Source organism: Nicotiana tomentosiformis, chromosome 3 (assembly GCF_000390325.3).
Source record: "Nicotiana tomentosiformis chromosome 3, ASM39032v3, whole genome shotgun sequence".
Lineage (NCBI taxonomy): Eukaryota > Viridiplantae > Streptophyta > Magnoliopsida > Solanales > Solanaceae > Nicotiana > Nicotiana tomentosiformis.
This window is the reverse complement of record NC_090814.1, coordinates 122146441-122170435: the sequence shown is the minus strand read 5'-3', so window position 1 is coordinate 122170435 and position 23995 is coordinate 122146441. Positions and strand designations below refer to the sequence as shown.

At 36.8% G+C, this 23995-nt stretch overlaps 3 protein-coding genes across 3 annotated transcripts; 2 read left to right on the top strand and 1 right to left on the bottom strand.

The window, feature by feature from the left end:
• Positions 1-2214: 2214 nt before the first annotated feature.
• On the top strand, positions 2215-3304 carry LOC104114535 (protein NUCLEAR FUSION DEFECTIVE 2). Its single transcript, XM_009625004.4, has 3 exons — positions 2215-2432; positions 2524-2603; positions 2694-3304. Exons 1-3 carry the CDS (start codon positions 2367-2369, stop codon positions 3100-3102), a joined length of 555 nt encoding a protein of 184 aa, XP_009623299.1. The 5' UTR covers positions 2215-2366; the 3' UTR covers positions 3103-3304.
• A 3654-nt stretch (positions 3305-6958) lies between these two features.
• Positions 6959-7414, top strand: LOC104114536 (uncharacterized). Its single transcript, XM_009625005.4, has one exon. It carries the CDS (start codon positions 6959-6961, stop codon positions 7412-7414), a length of 456 nt encoding a protein of 151 aa, XP_009623300.1.
• Positions 7415-8709: 1295 nt separating this feature from the next.
• LOC104114537 (RNA-dependent RNA polymerase 2) lies at positions 8710-15161 on the bottom strand. Its single transcript, XM_009625006.4, has 4 exons — positions 14534-15161; positions 10748-12651; positions 9705-9855; positions 8710-9612 (listed from the first exon to the last, which is right to left on the bottom strand). The coding sequence occupies exons 1-4, from the start codon at positions 15071-15073 to the stop codon at positions 8845-8847; spliced, it is 3363 nt and encodes a 1120-aa protein (XP_009623301.1). The 5' UTR covers positions 15074-15161; the 3' UTR covers positions 8710-8844.
• Between the last annotated feature and the right edge of the window lie 8834 nt (positions 15162-23995).

The following is a 23995-nucleotide window of genomic DNA, read 5'->3' as shown; positions in this document are numbered from 1 at the left end:
ATATTCATTGTATATTGTTACTAGCAGTTATGAGTTCGTGACCAATTTCAAAGTTTGCATCACAAATATATGATAATTGTATATTAATTTATTAGTATTGTATCAGATATTATTTTGGGTATTAATGTACCAGATACAAGTTAGATACAATTATGATACAAGTATGATATAATTATGTTTTAGGCATTGATGTATCTAGTGCTAGCAAAATGAGCTCATATTTGTCAACCCGCCCTATCCGCCCATATTTTAGTGAGTTGGATGAGTGATATTTAAGTTGGGTAAAATTTGGGCTTCAACCCATATTCAACCCGTAGAAATATGGGTAAACTATGGGTTAGCCTAGTGGGTTATCTTTCAACTTTTACTCACTCAAAATACATGATATGATTTTTTAAACTGAAAATGTTATAAAGGTATTCCAACTCCTCCTCCTTCGTATGTTTCTTCTCACTATAGTTGACTATGTGAGTGTTTTTTTTCTTTCAAAATATTGTAAGTATTGTTTACTATTGTTTAGCGTCCTTTTTCTTTCTAGATGTTGAGTACCAAAAATAGTTTAAGAAGTAGAAGCAAATTTGTATAGCTTTTCATTTATTCTTGAAGAGTACATGTTAAGAAAGAGAATATTTTTCCCACTTGTAATACGTCACTTTCGATAAAGAGGTACTCGGGGGTACATTAAGGATGTGTTTGGTATATAAAGGAAAATATTTTTTGAAAAATATTTTCTAATTTTTTCATGTTTGGTTGACTTAAATATTTTGAAAAATATTTTCCTCATGAACTCATCCCAATCCCCACGCACACCCACACCCCACCCAACTCAATATAAATATTATTAAGAGTACTTTCTTTTTCATTTAAAAAAAATGAGTATTTTCTTTTCATGATGTGAAAAAAAGTATTTTCTTTCATTTCAACAAAATGATGTAGAAAAAGTATTTTCTTTCATTTCAACAAAATGAGTATTTTCTTTTCATGATATAAAAAAAAATTTCTTTCATTTCAACAAAATAAGTACTTTCTTTTTCAACCAAAAAAATAGTATTTTCTTTTTAGTTATGGAGCACATATTTCAATATTAAATTTGTATAGAGTCATGTGTTATTAGTGAATGTTTTGAATATATTTTTGAATATAAATAGTACCTTTCTATTTATAGTATTCCTTTTTGAATTTATTTAGTTTTATATTAGATTGCAGACAATATATGAACAAAGTAGAAAATACACAAAGTCATATATTATTAGTGATATTGCTTGATGTGCATTATGCACATTTTCTTCCTAAAATGAAAACTTTCATATTTTGTGGAAGCATAACTTAAGTTTACTATATGATAGTCAATTTTGAATAAATTTAACGAAGAAGAGTATATATTATTAAAGTTATCTTATGTCATTAAATAATTTGAGCAAAAGAAAAATTATAAATTACACTTGAAAAAATATTACACTTATAAGATATGGGTTAACTCATATTCAACTCGCCCATTGACACCCAACCCGTTTTTGACCCGCATGAAATATGGGCGGGTTTAGACCCAATCCATTTTTTGTTCAACCCAATTAACCTGACCAAATCCGATCCAACCCGCTCATTTGCCACCACTAGATATATCTGATACAATTCAAATACAATTATGATACAATGATCATACAATTATAATACAATTCCTGCAACTTCTTCTTTTTCGGGTTTCAATATGAAATTTCACCTAAAACCAACTCTATACTTAACTAATCTCCCTCAAAATTGAGATTATAAATTCCAATGCATATTCTCAATCATTTTCAAAAATATCTAATCCAAATAAATCACAAAATATGAAAATATGAATATCGAATCCAAAGCTTCAAAGCTTTTTAGTGGAACGACATTGAGGATAATTCATGTAACAATCGGAATGTTTCTTCATTTTCAGTGTTGTCCAGTCTCCCATGAAAAGAACGATGCAATTGACGATTTTTTAATAATATAAAACTGTCGGCAATGGTGGAAAGAGAAAAGATGGAGATTCTGGACGTAAATTAAGGGATACAGAAAGAATGTAATTGAATTCCTTAATTGAAAACATTAATAATGAGGTGAGAATCTTTTAAGGAGTAATATATAAAATTTATCATAAAAATAGATATTTATTAAAAAAACTACAAAACATATTGAAAAAAAGTAAATAAATTTCTAATAAAGTATAGGTACGTAAAAATCATCTGAAGCATAGTTTAGTATACTTCGACATGACCAAGACCCGAGGAGTAAAGTGGATTTACCCTATTTTTCACCCACAGCCCCTCGACTAGAGACCTCAATCGACTCAGCTCAACTCCGTCGCCGTCAACTAAGGATAGTTCACTGGAATTATGAGCCATCTCCGGCAATTCATCTGCTCCGTCTTACTTGCTTTCGCCCTCTACTCTTCTCTTCAGGTAAAACCCTCATTAAAGCTGTTGAACTATAAAGTTTGCTTATTCTTAGAGTGATGCTGAACCCTAACTTTTTTGACGCCATTAATTGCAGGCTCAAGCAAATCCCTCCTTCTCTTCAAGGCCCACTTCCCCTTTCTCAATCGCTCTCCAAACCCTTCAAAATCAAATCCAGTAAATTTCTCTCACTTATTTTAACTTTAACTTTTAAATTTCTATTCAGTTAAACAAAGTTGAAAATTAAATTGCTCTGTATGCATAAAGGTACACATTTCAGGATGTGGAGTTACTACGACGTGCCATGACGCACGCATCATACTCAGGAGAGAACAACAGAGCTTTGAGTGTTTTGGGGGAGAAGGCAATTGAGGGTTCGGTTTCTCTGCAATTGCTCAGAAAGAATATCGATATGTCACCTAAGGATCTCAACCGGGCTATTGCAGAGCTGTCTTCCAATGTGGTAACATCGTGCGCAGCTGATGGCGAGCGCTTAGGTTTGCAGAAGATAGTGAGGGTTTCACGCAAAACCAATTCCTCAGTTCCCGCGGTGGTTTGTGGTGCTTTCCGGGCAATGTTCGGAGCAATTGCGATTGACACAAGTAGCTTGGACAGTGCTGGGAAGATATTTTTCGGAATTCACGGGAAAGGCATGGAGAAAGCTATGGCAATGTAAGTACCAACTGATGTTGATGTTGGCTGATATATTAATTACTAGTGTGATGGGACTTTGTTTGTTGGAATGTGTTAAAGAGTAGCAACTCTGTGCTTAGCTTAGCATGCACTATGTAATTAGTTGACTTGGTAGTATATAACTTATATTATGTATCTAAATCGTTTGTGTGCCCTGCAATTGGAGTATCTTTCGAGCTGCTAAACTAGTATACAGATTGATAGAGTCATCTGGGGATAATTGCATGCCCACTTTCGAGCAGTTTATTATTTAAACATAATTTTACTTATTTAACAGAGATAATGCGGGTAGTGATTGTCACGAGGGTGATTTATGTCACTCGAATTCTGCCCGAGGTTCACCACCGTGCGACAGTCGAGCCCAGCCTTGACTTCAGCCTTTCCAACACTTAGAATTATTTTAGGACGTTTGGGACTTAGAATAAAATTTAGGCAGCAAGAAAAGTAAAGGCACGCACGAATTTACAGGAATCTCTTCCCAACTCGTATTAATATGTGAATACAAGAACACAATAAAGCCAACCATATGGCCAAGAACAAAGAACACCCTAGTTCCCTGCCCCGAAATGATTTCCTACCCTTAGGAATACACTTAGACGTTTTGGCTTTAATAAATTGCCACAAGACTAAGTTCTGCCCCTTTGGGACAGCCTTATGCACATATTTATAGTGCAGGCTACCCAATTACACTTGGCAGCATTTAAAGTAATCAGTTGACAAGCCCCAACTGATGGGCAAACATGGAGAACATGCTAAAAAACGTGTATCACTAAGCCACACAATCAGCCATGATCTAAAAACGTGCCTTCACTTAGCCCCATGATCAGTCATGTTTGGATGAGGCAGTTGTAACCGCTCAAATGCCCTATCATGTGCACTGCATGTGCTTGTTTTGGCCAGCTGCTGCACGCCCAAGGCTGACATTGCGCCCATCCTTGCGCTTAGACACTGCTCCGCCCCAATGTCATGACTACATCTTGCCGCCCATTGACTTAGCCGCACACGTTCGTTGCCTCAGCTGCCCGCTTATGTCAAGTCACCGCCCCCAACTTGATCAAATCTGCCCATGCCCTTGTCATTGCTTGCCTTGCCATGTCTTTGCCCCTGCTTTGACATGGTTTTGCCTTGCCATTGTCATGCCATCCTGTAGGTCCATGTGAAATGCGCCTTGCCTCCGTCAAGGTGCGTTTGTCAACTCCGCACAGTCCGTCATACCGAGCTGCCCGCCATGATGTTGCCCCAATTTTCAGGTTGTGTGCCAAGGCCATCATGAAAATCCTTGTCACAACCCACATGTGCCGAGGAACTTTGTCAAGGGGCTAACAATGATTATAATTGAGCTAGTGAATGCATGCTTCTTAAAGTGGAAAAAAGTTGCTTCACAATATTTGCTTTGCTAATAATTAGAATGTATTGGAGGCAATTTCTATTATTCCATATAGATGGTAATGCCAGAGTAGTTTGACATGGCTGTTTTCCTGTGATCACAAGATTAGTTCGAGTAAATAAATACAGTGTTTCCTAATAATTATCCAATTTATCGAAGTCTCTTTTTGCTTTTTTCCCTACTAATTCTGGTCAATCAATGCTTGTGCTATACCTATTTTTCATTATTTTGATTTCATGCCAATCAGGCATTTGTTACTATCTGAAACTGTGAACATGATGAGTGGATCTGTGTCCATAAGCCGAAGCATGTGTTATAATCTTTACATACCTAAGTTGCCATTTATGCTTGATAAATGTCTGTCAATATGCACTAGCACTGCTCTATACAAACAGGAGGTGCCTTCACATTCTAATTAATCAAATCATTTGAAATAATCGCGCTAACATGAAAAAAATTCACTATTATTGTCAAACACATTTCAGAGCTTCTGCTAAAGAACTATTTTATTCAAGCAGCCCGTAAGTTTATGACGGTTCAATGGACGATGATTTTTCTGCTTGCAATGTCGTAAAAGAACTCTCTTTAACATGTTACAACTCTTTCTAGCTTGTTTATTCGAATATGATAACACTTACCATCTTCGTGGCTTAGTATGTCCGACTGAGGAGACTTAGTGAGAACTTCTGCTAGTTTGGGAACTAAGTTGAGTCTCCATAGAAATGTCTTGTTTCAGAACTGTAAGACTGGCAAGCTTAAACATGCCTTTTATGTGTGAGAGAGATGAATCAAAATTCAAATTTATGTCAGCTTTCTTGACAAACAACATAAGTCAGATGTTTAGTGATTCTTTGTGGAATATTCTTGTATTTATTTCTGATATAGTTACTCTTTACCTTTTCTGTAGCAATTTCTAGACTTTTTTGCTCACTATGAGTAGGCTATTGGACACTATCGAATCCATTTGATTATAGCAATTAGGTACATATTAAAATGCACTAACATTCGATTATCTTCGCTTGCATATAAGTTTTTGTTATCTTGGTTGGCTTTGCCAGTAGAATTGGATATGGCTTTCAGTGACTTCTAAGCCAAGACTTATATGTCCCGCAAGTTGGTAGTATGTGATGCTTAGGTGGCCCGAGCCATCTTTGGCAACAATCATGAGTTGGAAACCAAATCACATTTGCAAGTTGATAAAGTAAAAAAGATTGATTCCTTTGTCCGTGCTTTTTATGCCATTGGAATTTGACATCACCTTATACTTATGTGCATGTCCATTTCATATTTCTTTGCATAGTGTGGCTTTCTGTGTTTTAGGCTTGTACTGACTTTCAATCTGTCCTTTTTAAGGATGAAAAGCCATCTCAGAAAATCATCTGGACGTCTTTATGGTTAAAACCCTTCTTTTATTTGATCTTATGAGTTTGTCATCGAAAACTTAAGCAGACCTCAACTTTGTTCGCTAGGGAATCTGATCAGTGACTTCTTTTGATTTTTCATTCTAAAGAGGCTATCAATATCCAGTGAGGAGGTTCCACATAAAATTAAATAAAATAAAAAAATAGAAAAGGAACAATGAAGAGAAGCCCTTTCAGTTAGAAAAAAGACGAATTTCCTCTCAAAATTTTGTAAAAATCCACTTGATTCCTTGTGCATAATGCGTAATCATGTGTTGGAAACGCGAACGGAATATTAGGTGGTCCTCAACCCATCTTCAATTACAAGGCCGGATATTTTAGATATTTATTTATAATGGAATTGAAGAAAAAAAAAAGATACTCCCTCCGTTTCAAACCCATTTTGACTTCGCACAGAATTTAAAAAAAGAGAAAAGACTTTTGAACTTGTGGTGTAAAATGAAGCATATATATTTTGTGTGGCTATAAATCATTGTATAAAAGGTTAATTATTTTCAAATAAGGAAAGAGGTCATTCTTTTTGACATAGATTAAAAAGGAAATAAATTTACATAAATTAAAACGGATGGCTCTATTTTATAATAGAGCGGTATTCCATCAATTTGAAAAGGAAAAGGAAAAAAACAAGCCATAACCTTACACGTAGCATGAAAAATACAATCAACGCCCAATGGTTGTCTCTCTCTAACTTGTAAAGTAAAACCTTTTGCTGAGTGGTGACAGCCAATTCCTATTGGCGTAGCTGTTACATACGTCAACCGCGCAGTACTGGATTCTCATCCTTATCCCGCTAATCAAAAGCCCCCCTTTAAAAAATCCACAAAGCCGGTTATATCTCCATAATCTGTGCTCAAAGTGAGCTTTTGAGCAGTAAGCCTAGTATTATTTTATACCGGTATTTGCCAGTCCCAGTCACCCCTCAACAGTTACAACTTTACATATTACAACCTTCCCACTATAAAATAAATATTCGCAAGTGGAACCTATAGAACTCTTGAATTCTGTAAATTCGTATTTGTAACGGTTTGGCTATGGAGGCACGTGAATTTTCACACACATATGCGGAGCCGAGCGATGAGACGTCGGAGACGCTATTCCAAAAGCGGCGTTGCTGTTTTTGCTTCCCATCGTCAGGAGGCATCGGCTTTAATTGGTGGCGTAGGATACGGACTCGGGAAGTGGAGGAAGGCTCTGTTTGGGCCAAGGGAATTAACGCTGTACTGAAGCTACGAGAGTGGTCGGAGCTCGCGGCGGGGCCGAGATGGAAGACTTTCATCCGGCGTTTCAATCGCAGTAAAAGTGGAAAGCAAGGGAAATTCCAGTATGATCCTCTCAGTTATGCACTAAACTTCGACGAAGGTCATAGCGGGAATAACGGAGAGGAGGATGAGTACGGGCTCCGGAATTTCTCGACGAGATACGCCTCTATTCCGGCGTCGGCTGTGGGCTCCATGGATTTGGGTAAGGATGGGCCCAACTTTGTTTGAGTTGGCCTTCGAATGGTGCCAACTGCCAAATAGCCTACAAGGACTTCAGTGGTGTAGAATGGGATCACAGCTCATTTCTAATTGATTTACTAGTATATTTTAGTTTTGTACATTTGAGTTGGCCAATGTAGCGACATGTAGTAGGTCAATTTGTGCATAAATAAAATATGTAAATGAGGAATATGCAATTTTTGTACTCCCTTTGTCCCATTTCATCGAACACCTTCATTTTATTTGTTCGAAAAAAAAAATACTTAATATTTATATATATATATATATATATATATATATATATATATATATATATATATATATATATATATATATATTTAGAAATAATTTAATTTTAAATTTTATTTTATTTTTAATGATATAATTTTGTTAGTTGCTTAAATATTTATGACATGCTTTAGACCTAAAGTTTTAGAAGTATTTTTGTATTTTAACACCTTACATAAAATGGAACGAAGAGATTGCTTTATTATTGCGATATTTCTTTTTGTTGGGCGATAAAAATTTATTAGATAAATAAAGAGTGCTGCTCACGAAATTGTCAATTTCACAAAGTGGAGATAATCCTCCTTATCAAATAAAGGAGAAAAAAAAAATGAAGCGGAGATAATCCTTTGCTTTTCTCTCCACCCTTTATATGAGTTCTTTTTGTGCTTTTATCCCTACTCAACCAAACTGTCAACTGTCAAGCACTTGTATTACGCAGTATTTCCAGTTTTTTATTTCTAAATTAAATTCATTGGAAGAAGATAAAGATAATGAGTGCTTGGTAAGATATATTTTAGATATCTGGGTAAGTGGTGGCTCCTCAGCTATATAACACAGTACTTACATTATCGAACCTAAACTTGAATTTGGTTTTACATTTTTTACATGTTTGACATATATGAAGAACTGAGAAATAAGGCATCTCGTTATGCTGCCTTCTGTTTGTTCCAATGTTGGGGGTTTGAGGATTACTTACTCGGAAATATGTTAGGACCTAGGCGAAGGTCTTGAGAAAATTATGACCAATTTTGCATGAAAATATTGCTATGCTCTCAAAGCACTAAGGGCTCGTTTGGTATGAGGGATAAGGGATAATTAATCCCAGGATTAAATTTGAGACGTGTTTATCTCATGTTTGGTTGAAATAAAATCAAGGTAGAACTAATCCCGGGATTGTAGTGTTTTTTTATCCGTATGGGAGGGTGGAATAACTAATCCCAGGATAACTAACCCTGGGATAACTTGTTTCCAACCAATCAACCCCTAATACATCTAATTGTTAGATCGGATGCAGATTGAGTCAATAGCACTTCCATAAGAAAATGTCAAAAGTCTACATTAAGCAGAGGGCTATACATCTATTTTAGTAAGACAGGATGATTACACACGTTAATAAGGGCAATGCATAAAGTATCTTTCATGGTTGAAAACTAGGAGGTGATTTTTCTGGTATTATGCAACTTTATATCCAGCAAAACGTCACCTACCACCCAGGGAAATCCCAGGCAATTAGCACTTCCTTGGCAGTAACTAGGATGATAAGTAACTTGATACCATGCTGATGCCAGTTTCTTCTTCTCATCCTCCTTGCAGCAACCAGTGAACCACCCTTTCACCTCCTTCTGTAGGCTTTTGGCAGAAACCAAGATTCGATCTTTTAGTTCAAAATACCTTCTGTTGTCCCGCTGCAAATACACAGATTTCTGGCGCAAATTGCCCGTCAGTATCTCAACCTCTTTCTCTGCTCCATAGTAGTTGAGTAAGCTGTTCATTCTATCCAAGTACATTTCTTTGTGATTTTTAGCTGTTACGATGAATGCCTCGTAACCTTCGAACAAAAGGTCATGATCATAAGCATCCTGGATAGCTCTGACAGAGCCAAGGTCATCTGAGTTACCGCGAACAGAAGACTTGACTATAGCACGATAAAGCTTCCCTAGTACCCCTTCAGAAATATACATTGGTTTGTCCCACCTCTCCAAGAAATCAGGAAACTCTCTTGGTTTTAGAAACCTTGGCATCTCAGCTGCAGCTCCAGTTTTTGCGAAGTCCACAGCCATAGAGTGAAGGGTCGCTAACTGGAGGCATTTCGGATTCAGAGCTTTATCTGGTTCACGATCTGCATGAACCAAATGTGCAGTAGAGATCGCACCAAGAGTGTCGCTAATCATGTAATCAACAAAGAATCTCTGAATTTCCTGCGAAAAATCAGGGAAAGAAACCAAAAATCAGAGAGGTATGCAGAAAAAAAAAATGTTTCTTCACTCGTGGAAGAAATAGTTCAAGCTACCTCTAGAGTGACTTCGTGATCCATTATACGAGGTTTTCGCCCAGTGTAGTCCATGGGTGTCACAGTTTGACGAGGAATGAGGTTTTCATCCCAACTTATGAAATAAAGATCTCCATCAAGATCACCACCGGAGCATTCATTTGGATGAGGCCTGTACATGACAATTCAATACTCCTGAGTACTCAAAAGAACATTTAATCCCCTTTGAGCAGTACGCAGAAAACTTAAAGAGTTCTTGATTCTCTCAGAAATGTTTTCTTCATCTATTATAATTTCCCTTTAACCCCCTTAAGGAGGAGGGATGTGGAAGCACAATAAAAATAATAAGTTGGGAAAGGGAAAATGTCGAAAGCAGACTTCTGCTCCAAGACTAACCAACTCTGCTCAGACCTCTTTTCAACTCTTCACACATGCTAAAACATTATGATGAATTATGTTAAGACGAAAAACATGAAAGACAGTCTTTGTGAAAGGGTGACGAAAACTAATGTTTCAGTCGCCAAGCAAGCTCCCTAATGGTATTAAAAGTTTCTTCTTCATTACAAAAGCCTGGCAACTGGATATACACATTAGGTTAATGTTTGTGGTATAGCTCCATCTGATCTCAGAGCTGTTAATATGGACAGACAAAGCTACCTGAACACCTCTGAAATAACACTGTTAGTAACATCATAGAATACATGAATCTCCAGCAGAAGAAGATAAGATATGCAGTGCAACTACTAGAACATATTAGTAATTAGTACTATAATTTATAACAAGTAGTGCAACGCGTCAACCCCAAGGTAGTAGGGTTAGGCTATTAGTACTAATCAAAAATATTTAATTGAATCTATTAGCACTAGCCACTTAATTTCAGTTATGTCCTATCATTAAACATCCAAAACATTGCAAGACTTTCCAGCGGTCTTCATGGAGACTGTGGAAAAGGACAGTGTATGGCCGACAAGTCAAATCAAGTAAAATAGTTTGGATATGAAAGTCCCAATGAAATACCGTATACTGAACATTTTCTACTCAAATATCGTATACTGAACATATACCTTTCACCTTTCTGAGGAAAAATAATGCAATCCACCCAGGCCTTTTCCTCTAATGCCACCTCATACACAGCTTCAAGTACTCTTACATCTCCAGGATGAAGACAAGGATTTTTTGTTACCACAACCTTGCCTCTTACTACTGCAGTTGTTTCATCCACCTTCTGGAAGAAATTTTGCTGACCACTTTGTAGCTCGGCCTTAGTCATGGTGATTCGTGCATAAACCTGGCCATAATTCAATATACCTGTTTCATCTAGGCATCCTACTAGAACTCGACCTTTGGGTATGAATATACGACACCTACTTCTTAGGTCTGAAAGCTGATTCTCAAAATGGGATTGAAGCATCATTGAGAGATAAGGCTCCAAATTGGGCGCATATCCTTGGTGCAACATCCTCATTAAGATTCTTTTTACGTCACCCCCACCTATGCTCTCCAAAACGTCTAAGGCCGCCTCATTAGTGGTCAACATCTTGCCCAGAAGATGGAGATGATTATCTAGCAGGTCTTCTAATACTTTATCCTCCACTCCCAACGTAGCTAAGAGGATAACAATCTCCCGGTTCAGATAGCAAGGCATGGCATCACTCCACTTGGTAATATTAAGCATCTTGTTCTTAGATTCAAATTTGAGCATACTGCCACGTAGAGATAGCTTTCGATAGGAATTGCGGTCAACAGCTATCACGCCTTTATAACCACCATATCGTATTTGAAATGCTGATGGGGTATAACTCAATCCACATTTCTGAGCAACTTGACTGGCAAAAGCTTGAGAAATCTTTCCAATGCCATCTGAGAAGCAATAACTAACGCCATCAGAGGTTACTTCAATATCTGGAAGAATCTCAACATGCGGCGATTGGACTTCCATTGTTTGAAAAGAGGTGCTAAACAACTGACCCATCCTTGCAGCACATTTCGAGACACTACGAATCTTGTTGAAGTAGCCCATCCACTCTCTGATATCTTCTGCCTTGACATACTCATTGGAAGCAAACATCCAAACTGAATTTGAACGTAGCTGACTAGCCGAGAACGCCAGGAAAAGAAATCTTTTAGTTCCAATAACAAGTCCATCTCGAAGGATAGACAAAATCCGATGATAGATTTTAGTTCTGTAAGGCTTTGCAAAGATACCTTGTTCAACACTTATAGAAATGGCATTAGGAGAAAGTTTACTCCAATCCTCTTCTACAAAAGTTACTCTCAAGAAATCAGAAGCATGTGATGCAAAGTTCTTCACGATGTAATTGGAGGTTTCAAGCTCTGGGCCCAGGCAGTAAACCTTTGATGGTGTTACCAAGACTCTGTGAACACTCATCATGTTTTGATTCACTAACCTGCTGTAAGATGATGAAGGTTGGTTCTTACTGTTTTTACCCAATACATGCAGGCGTGTCTTGATGAATGGCACAGGCTCGAAACAGCTTGACTGCAACTTATGCATTTTCTGAAGGATCATCATTGCAGTGTCCAATTCTAATTTGCTAAGAACTTCAATAAGATCAGTTTTAACAGCACCAAGACTAATTTTATGTGTGTGTACGAGAGAGTTAAGCTGGAAAAGGATCTCATATGGTAGCTTCAGATCTGATGGGAAACTTGCAAGAGGAACTAATTCAGAAGCAGAATAAATATCTCCTACTTCATCCAGAACAAGATCCATCACATCGTTGTTACAATATGGCAAACTAGAAAGCAAATCTGAACTTAACAATCCGTCTTCGATTTCCCAACAAAGAGAGGATGAACATCCGATAGACTTCATGGCAGAAAAATCAGTTGTGCGAACCCAAAGGAACTCACAATCCTCCTTGCAAACATGGTACCGGTCAGAACTGAACTTTGAAGCAACACCGGGTCCAGAAACTCTTTGGTATAGCTTTGGTGCATGTTTTAGCTGAAAGCAAAAACTCACTGAAATGAAAATCAAAGAAATTGGCTTTGCCTCAGAAATAAAGGTTGAAGAATCTAAAATTCACCAATGCCAAGATTTCATTACCGCATAATGTTTCTCCATTTCCCTTCAGAGGATTTTCACTTTTTCTTTTTGGTTTGCTTCGGGATTTTTGTTTCTCTTTTTAAGGTTATGCCATAGGTGTATTTTTTTCATAAAGTAATCTCTCGGATAGGATGTTATCTATAGTTATTTTCCATTGCATGTACCAAATACATCAATAAAAGAACTGTTATCCCTTTATGCTGTTCTCTACATAAGACAATGAATAGTGAAAGAAATTAAACTCAGAGACTAGTCAATGCATAATAAATGTTTTCTTAGACCAAAAAAATGTGTTCTTAGAACAAATGGTGACAGAAGCATCCACGACAGATGCACAATCCCGTCTAATTTACCCTGCCATGAAAATAGCCTTATTAGCCCCAAAATTATTATTAAGACTTTTACTGAAACTGTATCCAAGTACTTCGGAACCCCCCTTGTTCACTAGGCCTGCCACAGACTTTTGGTAGGATCAGCTAACTATTCAGAAACCATACAGACTGTGTAAACTGTATGATTCTGTAAAACAAGTTTCATAAGAAATCAAAAAGATATCTGATTTAATTCAATACAGCAGAAGAATGCTCTTGCACAGTACTGATTCTTCTATCTAAGTTCTACCTGACTCTCTATATTATATCCTTGACTTGCTATATAATAAAAGTCTAAAATGTCTTTTATATAGTGCAAGACGCAAAACCATACGGAGTACTATGTTTTCCCAGCACGCTCTTAAATCATATCTTCCCCAATGCTCGCGCAGCTCACGATCTGCAGACTTTGAAGCTTATTTTAACTTATGACTGACTTTTAGTTGCATACACAACCAAGAGTATTCTTCTCCTTCGAATTGGATATTTTCAAAAAAAGAAAACGTGCAACTGCAACTGCAAGTGAGGAAGAAGAGGAACTTCAAGGGCTAACCTTTATAGGCCACTTTATAAAGGTTAGCCCTAGCATCCTTACTAAATCATAAAATGTGCTTATGGAAAAATTGATACAGCTTTAAAATGGAAGTGGAAGAGGGAGGTTTTGACTAGCTTGCACGGGTTGTACGTTCAGCTAGCAGAAGCATGTAACCATTGGTTAATTAAGAAAACTCAGTTGGTTATAAATTTTGGGAGTTAACACCATAGAACTCCTGGATTCTTTTACATTAGTAGTTTCTATTATTATGCATAAATCCCGTTGATAATTTTTTTTATTAAGACTCCATCCCTGTGAATAGTGAGATTGTGTGCTTTGGGCTCGTTCTGATCCCCTCTTTCTTCTTACTTAAAGCATTGTAAATCCATTTGCAGAGCTATAAATAGCTCTTAGTCTTCAATTCATATTTTCTTCAACCCTCGAGAGTGTATCACTATTATAGGAAGTCTAATATAAAGTTATAAACACACAATGGTGGAGCCAGGAATTTTAATAAGGGGATTCAAAATATTCAAACATGCGAGCTATAGCAATTTTTGTACTACCTTTGCCACTACAATGAAGACTTCCCTTATGTCGAGGGGATTCATAAGTTTTTATATATAGAAGAATTGTTTATGCCCTATTTATGCAGTACAATTTTTCAGCAAAGGGGATTCAATTGAACCCCCTTCATTTGCTGCGGCTCTGCCACTAACTGAGATACACAAAAACATACACAATATTGAAAAAGCACTGAGCTCCCAGCACTTGTCAGTGGCCACCTTAGCTCTTGGCAAGCCCTAAAATCAATATAAATTAAAAGGATGTAAAAATAACTAAAATTTTCAAGATGGGTAACAGAAAAATCAACCTTTAAAAGGAGTGCAGGTTTTTCATCTTCCAAAGAGCACCCACAAGTCTCTATAATGTCGCCAAACTGGACCTCCAACCTATAACATTCCCCCTTTGCATGACTAACCCAGAACTCAAGACTCTTTCTTTCAGGCATGATCAACGTCTTCACATTTTCCCAAGTCTCCAAAACTTCCATGTAATCATTCTTTAACAGTACCCCAGTATGCAAGATTCCCTTTTGAAACCTGTAGTTGGGCTCAATTGGCCTGGCAATAATATCATCAAAAGACGAGGTTAGAATGAGTTGGTGCCCTTTAAAGACGAGCTTCCCTTGTTCAGATAGTGATAAAGATTGTAACTTGGATTGCGCTGTTTCGAATTGGACTCGACCATGACCTCTTGATTTCCAATTCTTGTGCTCTGAGAAAATATCGCAAGCAAAGACTGATCCTTTCCCAATTGAAGACTCGAAGAAGTCGAAGAGTTGTTTGGCTATGGCTGTTTGAGGAATGTTTGAGACCCTCACAGTTGCTGTAATTCTCTTCTCTACACCCATTGTATGAACGGGAATGGCGAATGGGAAAGTTGAATGGGGTTTTTACAGGGTTTATTTTCACTTTCTGTGTTCCAGTCTTGTAAAAATAAACAATTTATTTGATGTGGGCTCAGAGTTTTTCTTTTAATCTCCCTAGGTCTTGTCTTGTCTGTCTAGTAGATTTGTATCGTTATGCGTATAATTGTTTTTTTAAAAAAACGAATAAAATTTAGCCCTTAAAATTGGCCAATTTTGTAGATAAAACTTAAATACTCTAGCAATAAACATACAAAAGAAATTAAATATACTTTCAGCAAATATATATATATATACACACGAATAATTTATGTTAAATGTTGAACGACAAAAATATTCCCGAAATATTGATCGACTTTTATGACCTTCAATATTTATATAATTTAAGGATATAATTATAAATATCCTAAGGTTAGATTTCTTTTCCATTCAAACTACACCTATGCTGGGTCTAAAAAGTCGATCGTATGAAGTAGCTTTTGAGTCAAATTCTTTATTCTTCTTCGAACTCCTTCATTTTGGACTCTACTCCTTGTCGACTACTTCTTCTTGGTAGCCAGCTACTTGTATTTTTCTACAAATATGTTTAATTTTTTTCTTGTTTAGTCTACAAATGGTTAATACGCTTATGGTATTCCATAAACTAAAGACGGCGAGGAGCCAAACTTTGTATTCCATAAAATCTGCTCATGGTATTCCATAAATTGGACTCTCCTCACCGCCTACTTCTTTTTGGTAGCCTACTCCTTCTTGGACAGTTTGCGCCAACTTATTCTTCGACAACAATATATTTCATACAGTAGTCACCTTTTTTTAAACAACAATATACTTCGTTTAGTTATTCTTCTCCAGTTGGTATGTGATTTAGATTTATTGCATGAATCCATATAAAAAAAGAATAAATAAGTTATTCCTATAAAAGACGTCATTGTTCCACAATATTCATTATTCGTATTGTTGTAGAAAGAAGTAAAGATCTCCAAAGGTATTATTAGTTCTCTTTATTGTTCCTATTTTTCGCAATTGAGTTAATGCTTTGGGTTAAGGTTGTGTATATGAATTAAAGAGAAATAATGTGGTTTAGAATTCTATAAAAAGCAATAATAAAACAATGACATCTTAACTTTTATTGTAATTGTTTTTGTGTCTTCATTTTTATTTTTGTCGTAGTTTTTAGTTTTGGATATCAAAGTCTTATACATTGACGTAGTATTTAAGTTTAAATTTTATATATTAAGAGATTAATGGTTTGTGCAATTTCAAAGTATTATGTTAGTGTAACCATATAGATTTTCAGCATTTAAAAGATTTGTCTCTGTCACGACCCAAAATCCGACTAGCCGTGATAGCACCTAACCTCACCTGCTAGGTAAGTCAAATAACAACAATAGGATTCAATTAATATTTAAATGACTCTAATACACTCCCCAAGGACTGGTAGTACAAATCATGAGCTTCTAGGATTTGAATTTACAAAGCTAGTGTGAAATAAAATACATCATCTATTTGAATTATACACGAACAGATTAATAATTCTAAAGCTGCCAAGAACAAGTGGCAGTCGTGACTAGATCACAGGTACATCTTCAATGTTAGCTCCCGCCATGCACAACAACATCAGCATCCAAAATCTGCACGCAAGGTGCAGAAGTGCAGTATGAGTACAACCGACCTCATGTGCTCAATAAGTAACAAACCTAACCTTAGGTTGAAAGTAGTGACGAGCTTATACCATGGTCACAGTCCACACCCATATCCAATAACATCTCATAATAATAAAATTGAGGCAACATAAAGAATAATTAAATAATAAGATGCTCAACCCGTTCACAATTCCGGAAAAATAAACATTTTCTTTTCAAGTATAATAGTAAAACTCAATTCTTTTCACTGAAATCACCAAAATATAAGTAAGTCTGAAAATTGTATTTTTTCCCAAAAACTTTCTTCCACAATAGGAAATTTCATTTTCAAATGGCATGAAGAAAGTACATCTCTATGGCTACATGTCAATGTGCATGCCAATGCAATACAACATAGTGATAAAACCATATGTATACTTTCAGAGTATCAATTCACTCAGTCCACCCAGTCACTCAATCCTCTCAGTCACTCAGTCCTCCCAGTCACTCAATCCTCACAGTCACTCAGTCCTCACAATCACTCAATCCTCACAGTCACTCAATTCTCCTAAATCACTCGGCACTCGCGCTCGCACTTAGTAGGTACCTGCACTCACTGGGGGTGTGTACATACTCCGGAGAGGCTCCTTCAGCCCAAGTACTATAACAAACCAATTATGGCACAAATCAATGAAACATGTTGCGGCGTGCAGCCCGATCCCATCATAAATCAATATATATATATATATATATATATATATATATATATATATATATATATATATATATATATATATATATGTACTCTGCTGCGGCGTGCAACCCGATCCCATAAAGCATCCTCACCATCAGGCCCTCGGCCTTACTTAGTCATCAATCTCTCCAGTCTCTCGAGCTCTAAAATATCATGAAAATCAGCCCAAAAATGATGATGTGATGTATCAATAAATAATAACAGAGACTGAGATATGATATAAATGAATGAACATGACTGAGTTTCAAATTTCAATTTAAACAAATTCAACAACAATATGACCTCTGTGGGTCTCAATAATACTAGCATATAGTCTCAGCATGATTTTAACACGATTCTCAGCTCAAATTCCTTTAACATATGACAATACAAGGAAAATTCCAAGATTAGTTGACTATAAAATTCCACGGAATCAATTACGTCATAATTTCAACGGTGCACGCCCACACGCCCGTCACCTAACATGTGCGTCACCTCCAACCAAATCACATAACACGTATATTCAGGGTTCATAACCAAATCACATAACACGCATATTCAGGGTTCATACCCTTAGCTCCAAGTTTAGAAGTGTTACTTACCTAAACAAGACGAACCCAACGTCGAGCAAGCTAATCAATACTCAAAAAATTCCATTTCGCGTGTATCCACCTCTGAGTGCCTTCTTGTCTCCTCAATTCAATGCCAACGATCCGAAACTAAAATTCACCCCTTAATGATACTACAATGATCTACTATACTAAGCAACTTCAATCTACAATATCAACATCCATTGGGACCAACATAAGTAATCAATTCCATAGTTTAGGCCATTTAGACAATTTACCAAACACCTAGTGGGCATACATTTATACATTTCTTGACCATAGAATTAGTTCTTCCAACTACTATTATTTACCAATAATTTATCCCACCATCATTCTTTAACAACTTATAATCCTAACATCACATGTGTGACCAAGCATTCTCACCCAACTAACAAAATTCCATCAAATAATCACCTTTCAATCTCTACAATGGTTATGTATTTAAATTGGGAACTTATGGCTTCCAATCACCATATCATAAGTTCCTATACTTAATTCATACTCATATTCCCATAATATATCCATACATGTAAGTCTAAGGGTGTAGAATTACCTTTTGGAAGAAATCTTGCAAAACCCTCCTTTGAGTTCTTGAAAATATTTCTTGAAGATCTATGTATTTTATGTCTAGATTTAATTAATACTAGTGTAGAAATGATGTAATTTCACACCAAAATAATGGGGATTGCTTACCTTGAAGAAGAGGGGAGTTGGTGGTCTTGAGAGAGTGGAGAAGAGCTCCAAAATTCGTCCAAATGAAATAGGAAAAATGAACCCCGAAATTGTATTGTATTTATAGGCCCAGATTTCTGGGTTTCAGATGCTGCCCTAGATGCTTCGCATCCCCACTTCACTCCTCTTTGAAGTTAGGATGCGGACCTGGATGCTATGGCAGCACTTCACTGCCAGCCTTTCTTTCAGACGCAGCCTCGGATGCTTCGCATTCGCAGACTCCTCTGCCATCCTTTGGTAATTTGATCATAACTTTTTGTAGGAATGTCCAAATGACGAACTGTTTAAAGAGTTAGAAACTAGACTCGAAAACCTTTAATTTTTTAGGTCATACATCACATAACTAATTATATATATGTATATATGCTCGCCCAAAGTTTGATCTTGTGCATACTCATTTGGAACTTTAGTCTATCTTGAAATTTCCATCTTGACTTGGACTTAGGGCTCTCCTTAGACCCCACATCACTTATAATATGCCTTGTACACTTATTATCATATCCAATTGATATCCATTATATTAATAGTCCTTGTCTGCACACAAAATAATATAATGAGCGCACATCAACTTTCTTACTAGCGCTCAAGTACTTCGAAATTTTTCGGGGTGTTACATTCTCCCACACTTAAGAACATTCGTCCTCGAATGTTTTGCAAGTCACTTCTAAGAATAGAGTTATCCTTCTACCTCCAACTATTATACATAGGCACTTATGACTACATCGATCTCATACTTTCTTTCCAAAATTTCAACTTACTTGTGGCCCTTAAAATGTGGCTATCTTTACAAATTCATAAATATTTCAGCAGAGTTTTTTCTGTAACTGGGCCTATCCACCTATCAGATAATCACCAACATCAACCTATCAACACATCCACAACTTGACAAAGCATCACCAAGTATATCAACATCACAAATCTCATCATTACAGGCATTATATTATCAAGAGTGATATCTGGACATGAGTTGCACATATTTAAATCATAACACATAAAAAGTACATTTCAAATCACAATAATTTGACTATACACTCAAGTGAGAACATTTTATTTCCTTAACATTTTTGGCCCTCAAGGTGGCCTCCTCGACTTACCGACTTCGCCATAACACATAACGGAGGCAATCTCAACTCCCAGACTTTTCTAACAAGGATAGCAAATAGTGGCTCCTCATAATCCAATTATCCATTAACTTCACCTTCTTAGACACAGACACTTGAAACACTGGTACACGGAGAACAATAATAGGGAGACATCATACTCATAGTTTGGCATATTCCCTTCATGATTTCATAAAGTATAATGTGACTACACATACTTTACCCTTATTAGAAATTCACATAACATCCTCACGGAGAAAATATTGAGAATAACCCGTTCACTTTCTTCAACTCTAAATCTCTACACCGAACACCCGAACTAAACCTTTGGCGACCTCCAACATTTACTCTAAGATGTTCTAGTATGAAAATGACCATAAAATTTTCTATTCAATATATATTTGATCACGGGGTGATGCTTCTTCTTTGACATGTTTGAACCTTCAAATCACTATTTCACCTTATCACGCATGCATACCCGAGGTGATCCCACATCACCGTATCCCATATAGGCCTGACGACACCATATAATTAAAAATTACTAATTTAGCCTTAGCCCATAAACCTTGGAATCCAATTTTCAACATCCAAAAACTTCTTTTCAAGAACCGAATTTTACATCTACACACTGTATAAATTTGAGTAAGCTGTATTAAGCTGTAACCATAACCTCAGATATAATCACACAACATACTATACAACTCGCATATTCGCAGCATCATTCCCGATCATAGTAACTACTCAAAACCAACCAAGTACTAGTATCAAACCCACTTTCCATAAAACCTCGTTCCAAAACCTTTGTACATTGCCGATGTTATTCTCCCAAATATACCGCAATCAAATTCGATAGTACTCATTCTAGGTCCAATGACCTCATCTCATTAAACCTAACCATTTTATTGACATTTAACCCCAACATTTTCCAACCAACTCCTCAGATTTCGTGAAAAGAATGATCGTAGGTGCATGTGCTCAATTCCTCAAATACCCTGCTCAATAATATTATAGCATGAAGATGAATGAAAGACAATTAAATCAGATAAACGATCGAGAAATTCACGAATTCCACGCGTTGCATGGTATAGTCGCAGGCCTCCAGTCCAAATATACCATATGGGAGCATTTAAATAGGTATACAGGTATATGATGAGTAGGATAAGATTCTCATGTTCCCGGACTTGTATAAATGTCATGCTAAAGTGTAGGCATGTACAAAGTGTGCTATCGTAGCTCAAATAAAAAAAATCTTTCATCACTAAGGCATTTATCAAGTTCATTCCGGGATTTTAACTCCTATGTAGCCTCAATCACGACTCAAATAGCTCATGCAGTATTACAGATATGAGAAACATCACAGCTTAAAACTCAACAGTCGATTTCAGGATTATTATAGCCCAAACGCAATCTGAGCATGGATAAATAGCCATATAAAAAAGTCCTCAATGACTTAACCATAACCCGTACTATTATCTAGTTAACTTGGCCATACCTTCATAGTCCGCGGCCCCAAATAACTTGCTTCTGAGAACTCCCAGTCCCCAAATCCACATAACACATGAATCGATATAGTCGATCCCAACTCCAACACTTGAATGACTAACACACCCTTTATGCTCGATCATCCATTAGGAATACTTCCATAATTCTTTCGTGCCACATAACAATAATTTGAATATCAGCAATCTATCAACCAAGTGAGTATCGCAATACCAACGAACATCCGTAAGTCAAAACACAATGTACCTTCTGAAATGCGCACCATTCTCGGGATTTACCGAGCAGTTATAATATTCATCTAAGTATCTAAAACTAACCATGTTGTCCAAAATTCGTGACCTTCCATTCAAGACTGAACTACCACCTTGCAAATGCAAGTCTTAATCCCGCACAACACACCACATCTATCATGCCATCATGTGAAAGGCACGAGAATCTCATTATCAACTCCGAGTCACCAGAAAATTACATACCCGGTTAATTAGAAACCTTCCATTTTCTCCCTTTTAGGAGGAAATCACAAGACACAACATGTTCCTTACACCGGTAGAGAATATCCGGTTCAAACCATCAAGAACACTTTTAAATCCATTCGCAGATAACTAATCTATCAGAATTGAATCTTTCTAACTCGACCAAGCCACGCGTGTCGCTAAATCCTAGAGTATTGCCACGAAACACTCGTAAAGCCTCGTTATAGGACATCCTAACTTAGAACCACATCGCCCTAAGGCATATAAGTCATTGTATTCCTTCTTAAGCACCCTATAAGTACCATCACCGAGACACCCACTCTGAAGAGGCCTTATGTGAACTTAAAATTGTTCTTTTACCTTTCTTACACTAGAATGTATAATCCATAGTCATACAGAATTACCGCAAGTCCTAACACCATCAAATGCAAATCTCAGATTCTAGACATACACAAGTTCGAAAAAAATTCTCGATTGTTATATATAAATCTCAAACCCATTAGAACTTTCTCGAGAGTCACCCACTCGGCTCAAAATTGAATTACACCGCCCAAACGGGCCAAATGACACATGCCCCATTAGCACAACAACACTCAAAGAAATAACCATGCCTTAACACCACTGGACAAATTCATATTCCATGCACACGACATTCTTCGCAATTTACAACTTAATCATTCCATGATTTTTCATATTTTCATAAGTGCATTATATCCCGTATTCAGGAAATTTTCTTACTCGAGTCATCCTCGATCTTAGCCTCTGCAGTCATAACTACTCCACAAGTATGTCTCGGACAAAAATTTAATTATACCTATAACCATGAAATCGAATTATCAATAGTAGGCTCCCCTACTTGGCTCAAATCCATAGATCAAAACATTCAATAATTCACAATACCCATATTCAATTACTTCCATAACACCGAAGTGAGATTTAACTAAATTCTTCCTAAGCTCATGCATCACAACCTATATGGTACCTCAAATCGTCTACTAAGCTCGCCTTCATTCTCGTGACGGTCAGGTTAATTTTATTCACCAATTCAAATTCAAATCCTAATACATCTGCCCTACTGGTAGAAAAGAAGATTCTCCATACAACATTATAAAGATCACACCTCTGTAGTTTATTCCGCAGGTGATAACCCGCATGTTTAGCCTCAAACTGGCATCTTTTTATACCCTTTTTACTGCCACAACTCCTACGTAATCACTTAACCTTTATGAGTTTGAACTCATCAACAAGACACACAAATTTAATTTGTTCCACAATTACACCACGTGAAAGATCCTTCAACACATTCATAACTTGAGACTCTACGTCAAATCGAGACAGAAGTCAAATACCCAATAGTCCTTTTTACATCTCAAGCAAACATTTTTTTCGTCACTTTCAAACTATCTGACACACATCCTGCAGTCACAATATAGTCATCGTATGGTCATCCAACCATTCATCAAGCCATAAATTCCACTCATAGGGACACTACCAGACATATGAGTCCAATTGTATAAGTTCACACAACTGAAACTACCGAGCCTAAGCTGTGGTCTAAACCGGGCCTCAAGTCCTCCAGACTGGCCCATCACCAAAACACAGAATACACATTTCGAACCTCGTTCATGGAATCACAAGCCGGCGATGCACAGCTGATACCAAGCGCTCACATATGCACACGAATGCGTGGAAGGAATTCAAAAAGTTATATCTCAACCTGAATCAATTTCGCACGATAAGGAAAGAAAGATGGGAAATTATCCTAAATTCCTTGTAGCCTCTCGAAGATAAGTATGGACGTCATCATACCGATCCGCAAGACTCTACTAGACACTTGCTCATGACTTGTAGAACCTATGAACCTAGAGCTCTGATACCAACTTGTCATGACCCAAAATCTGACTAGCCGTGATGGCACCTAACCTTACCTGCTAGGTAAGCCAAATAACAATAATGAGATTCAATTAGTATTTACATGACTATAATACACTCCCCAAGGACTGGTAGTACAAATCACGAGCTTCTAAGATTTGAATTTACAAAGCTGGGGTGAAATCAAATACATCATCTGTTTGAATTATACACGAACAGATTAATAATTCTAAAGCTACCAAGAATAAGAGGAAGCTATGACTGGAT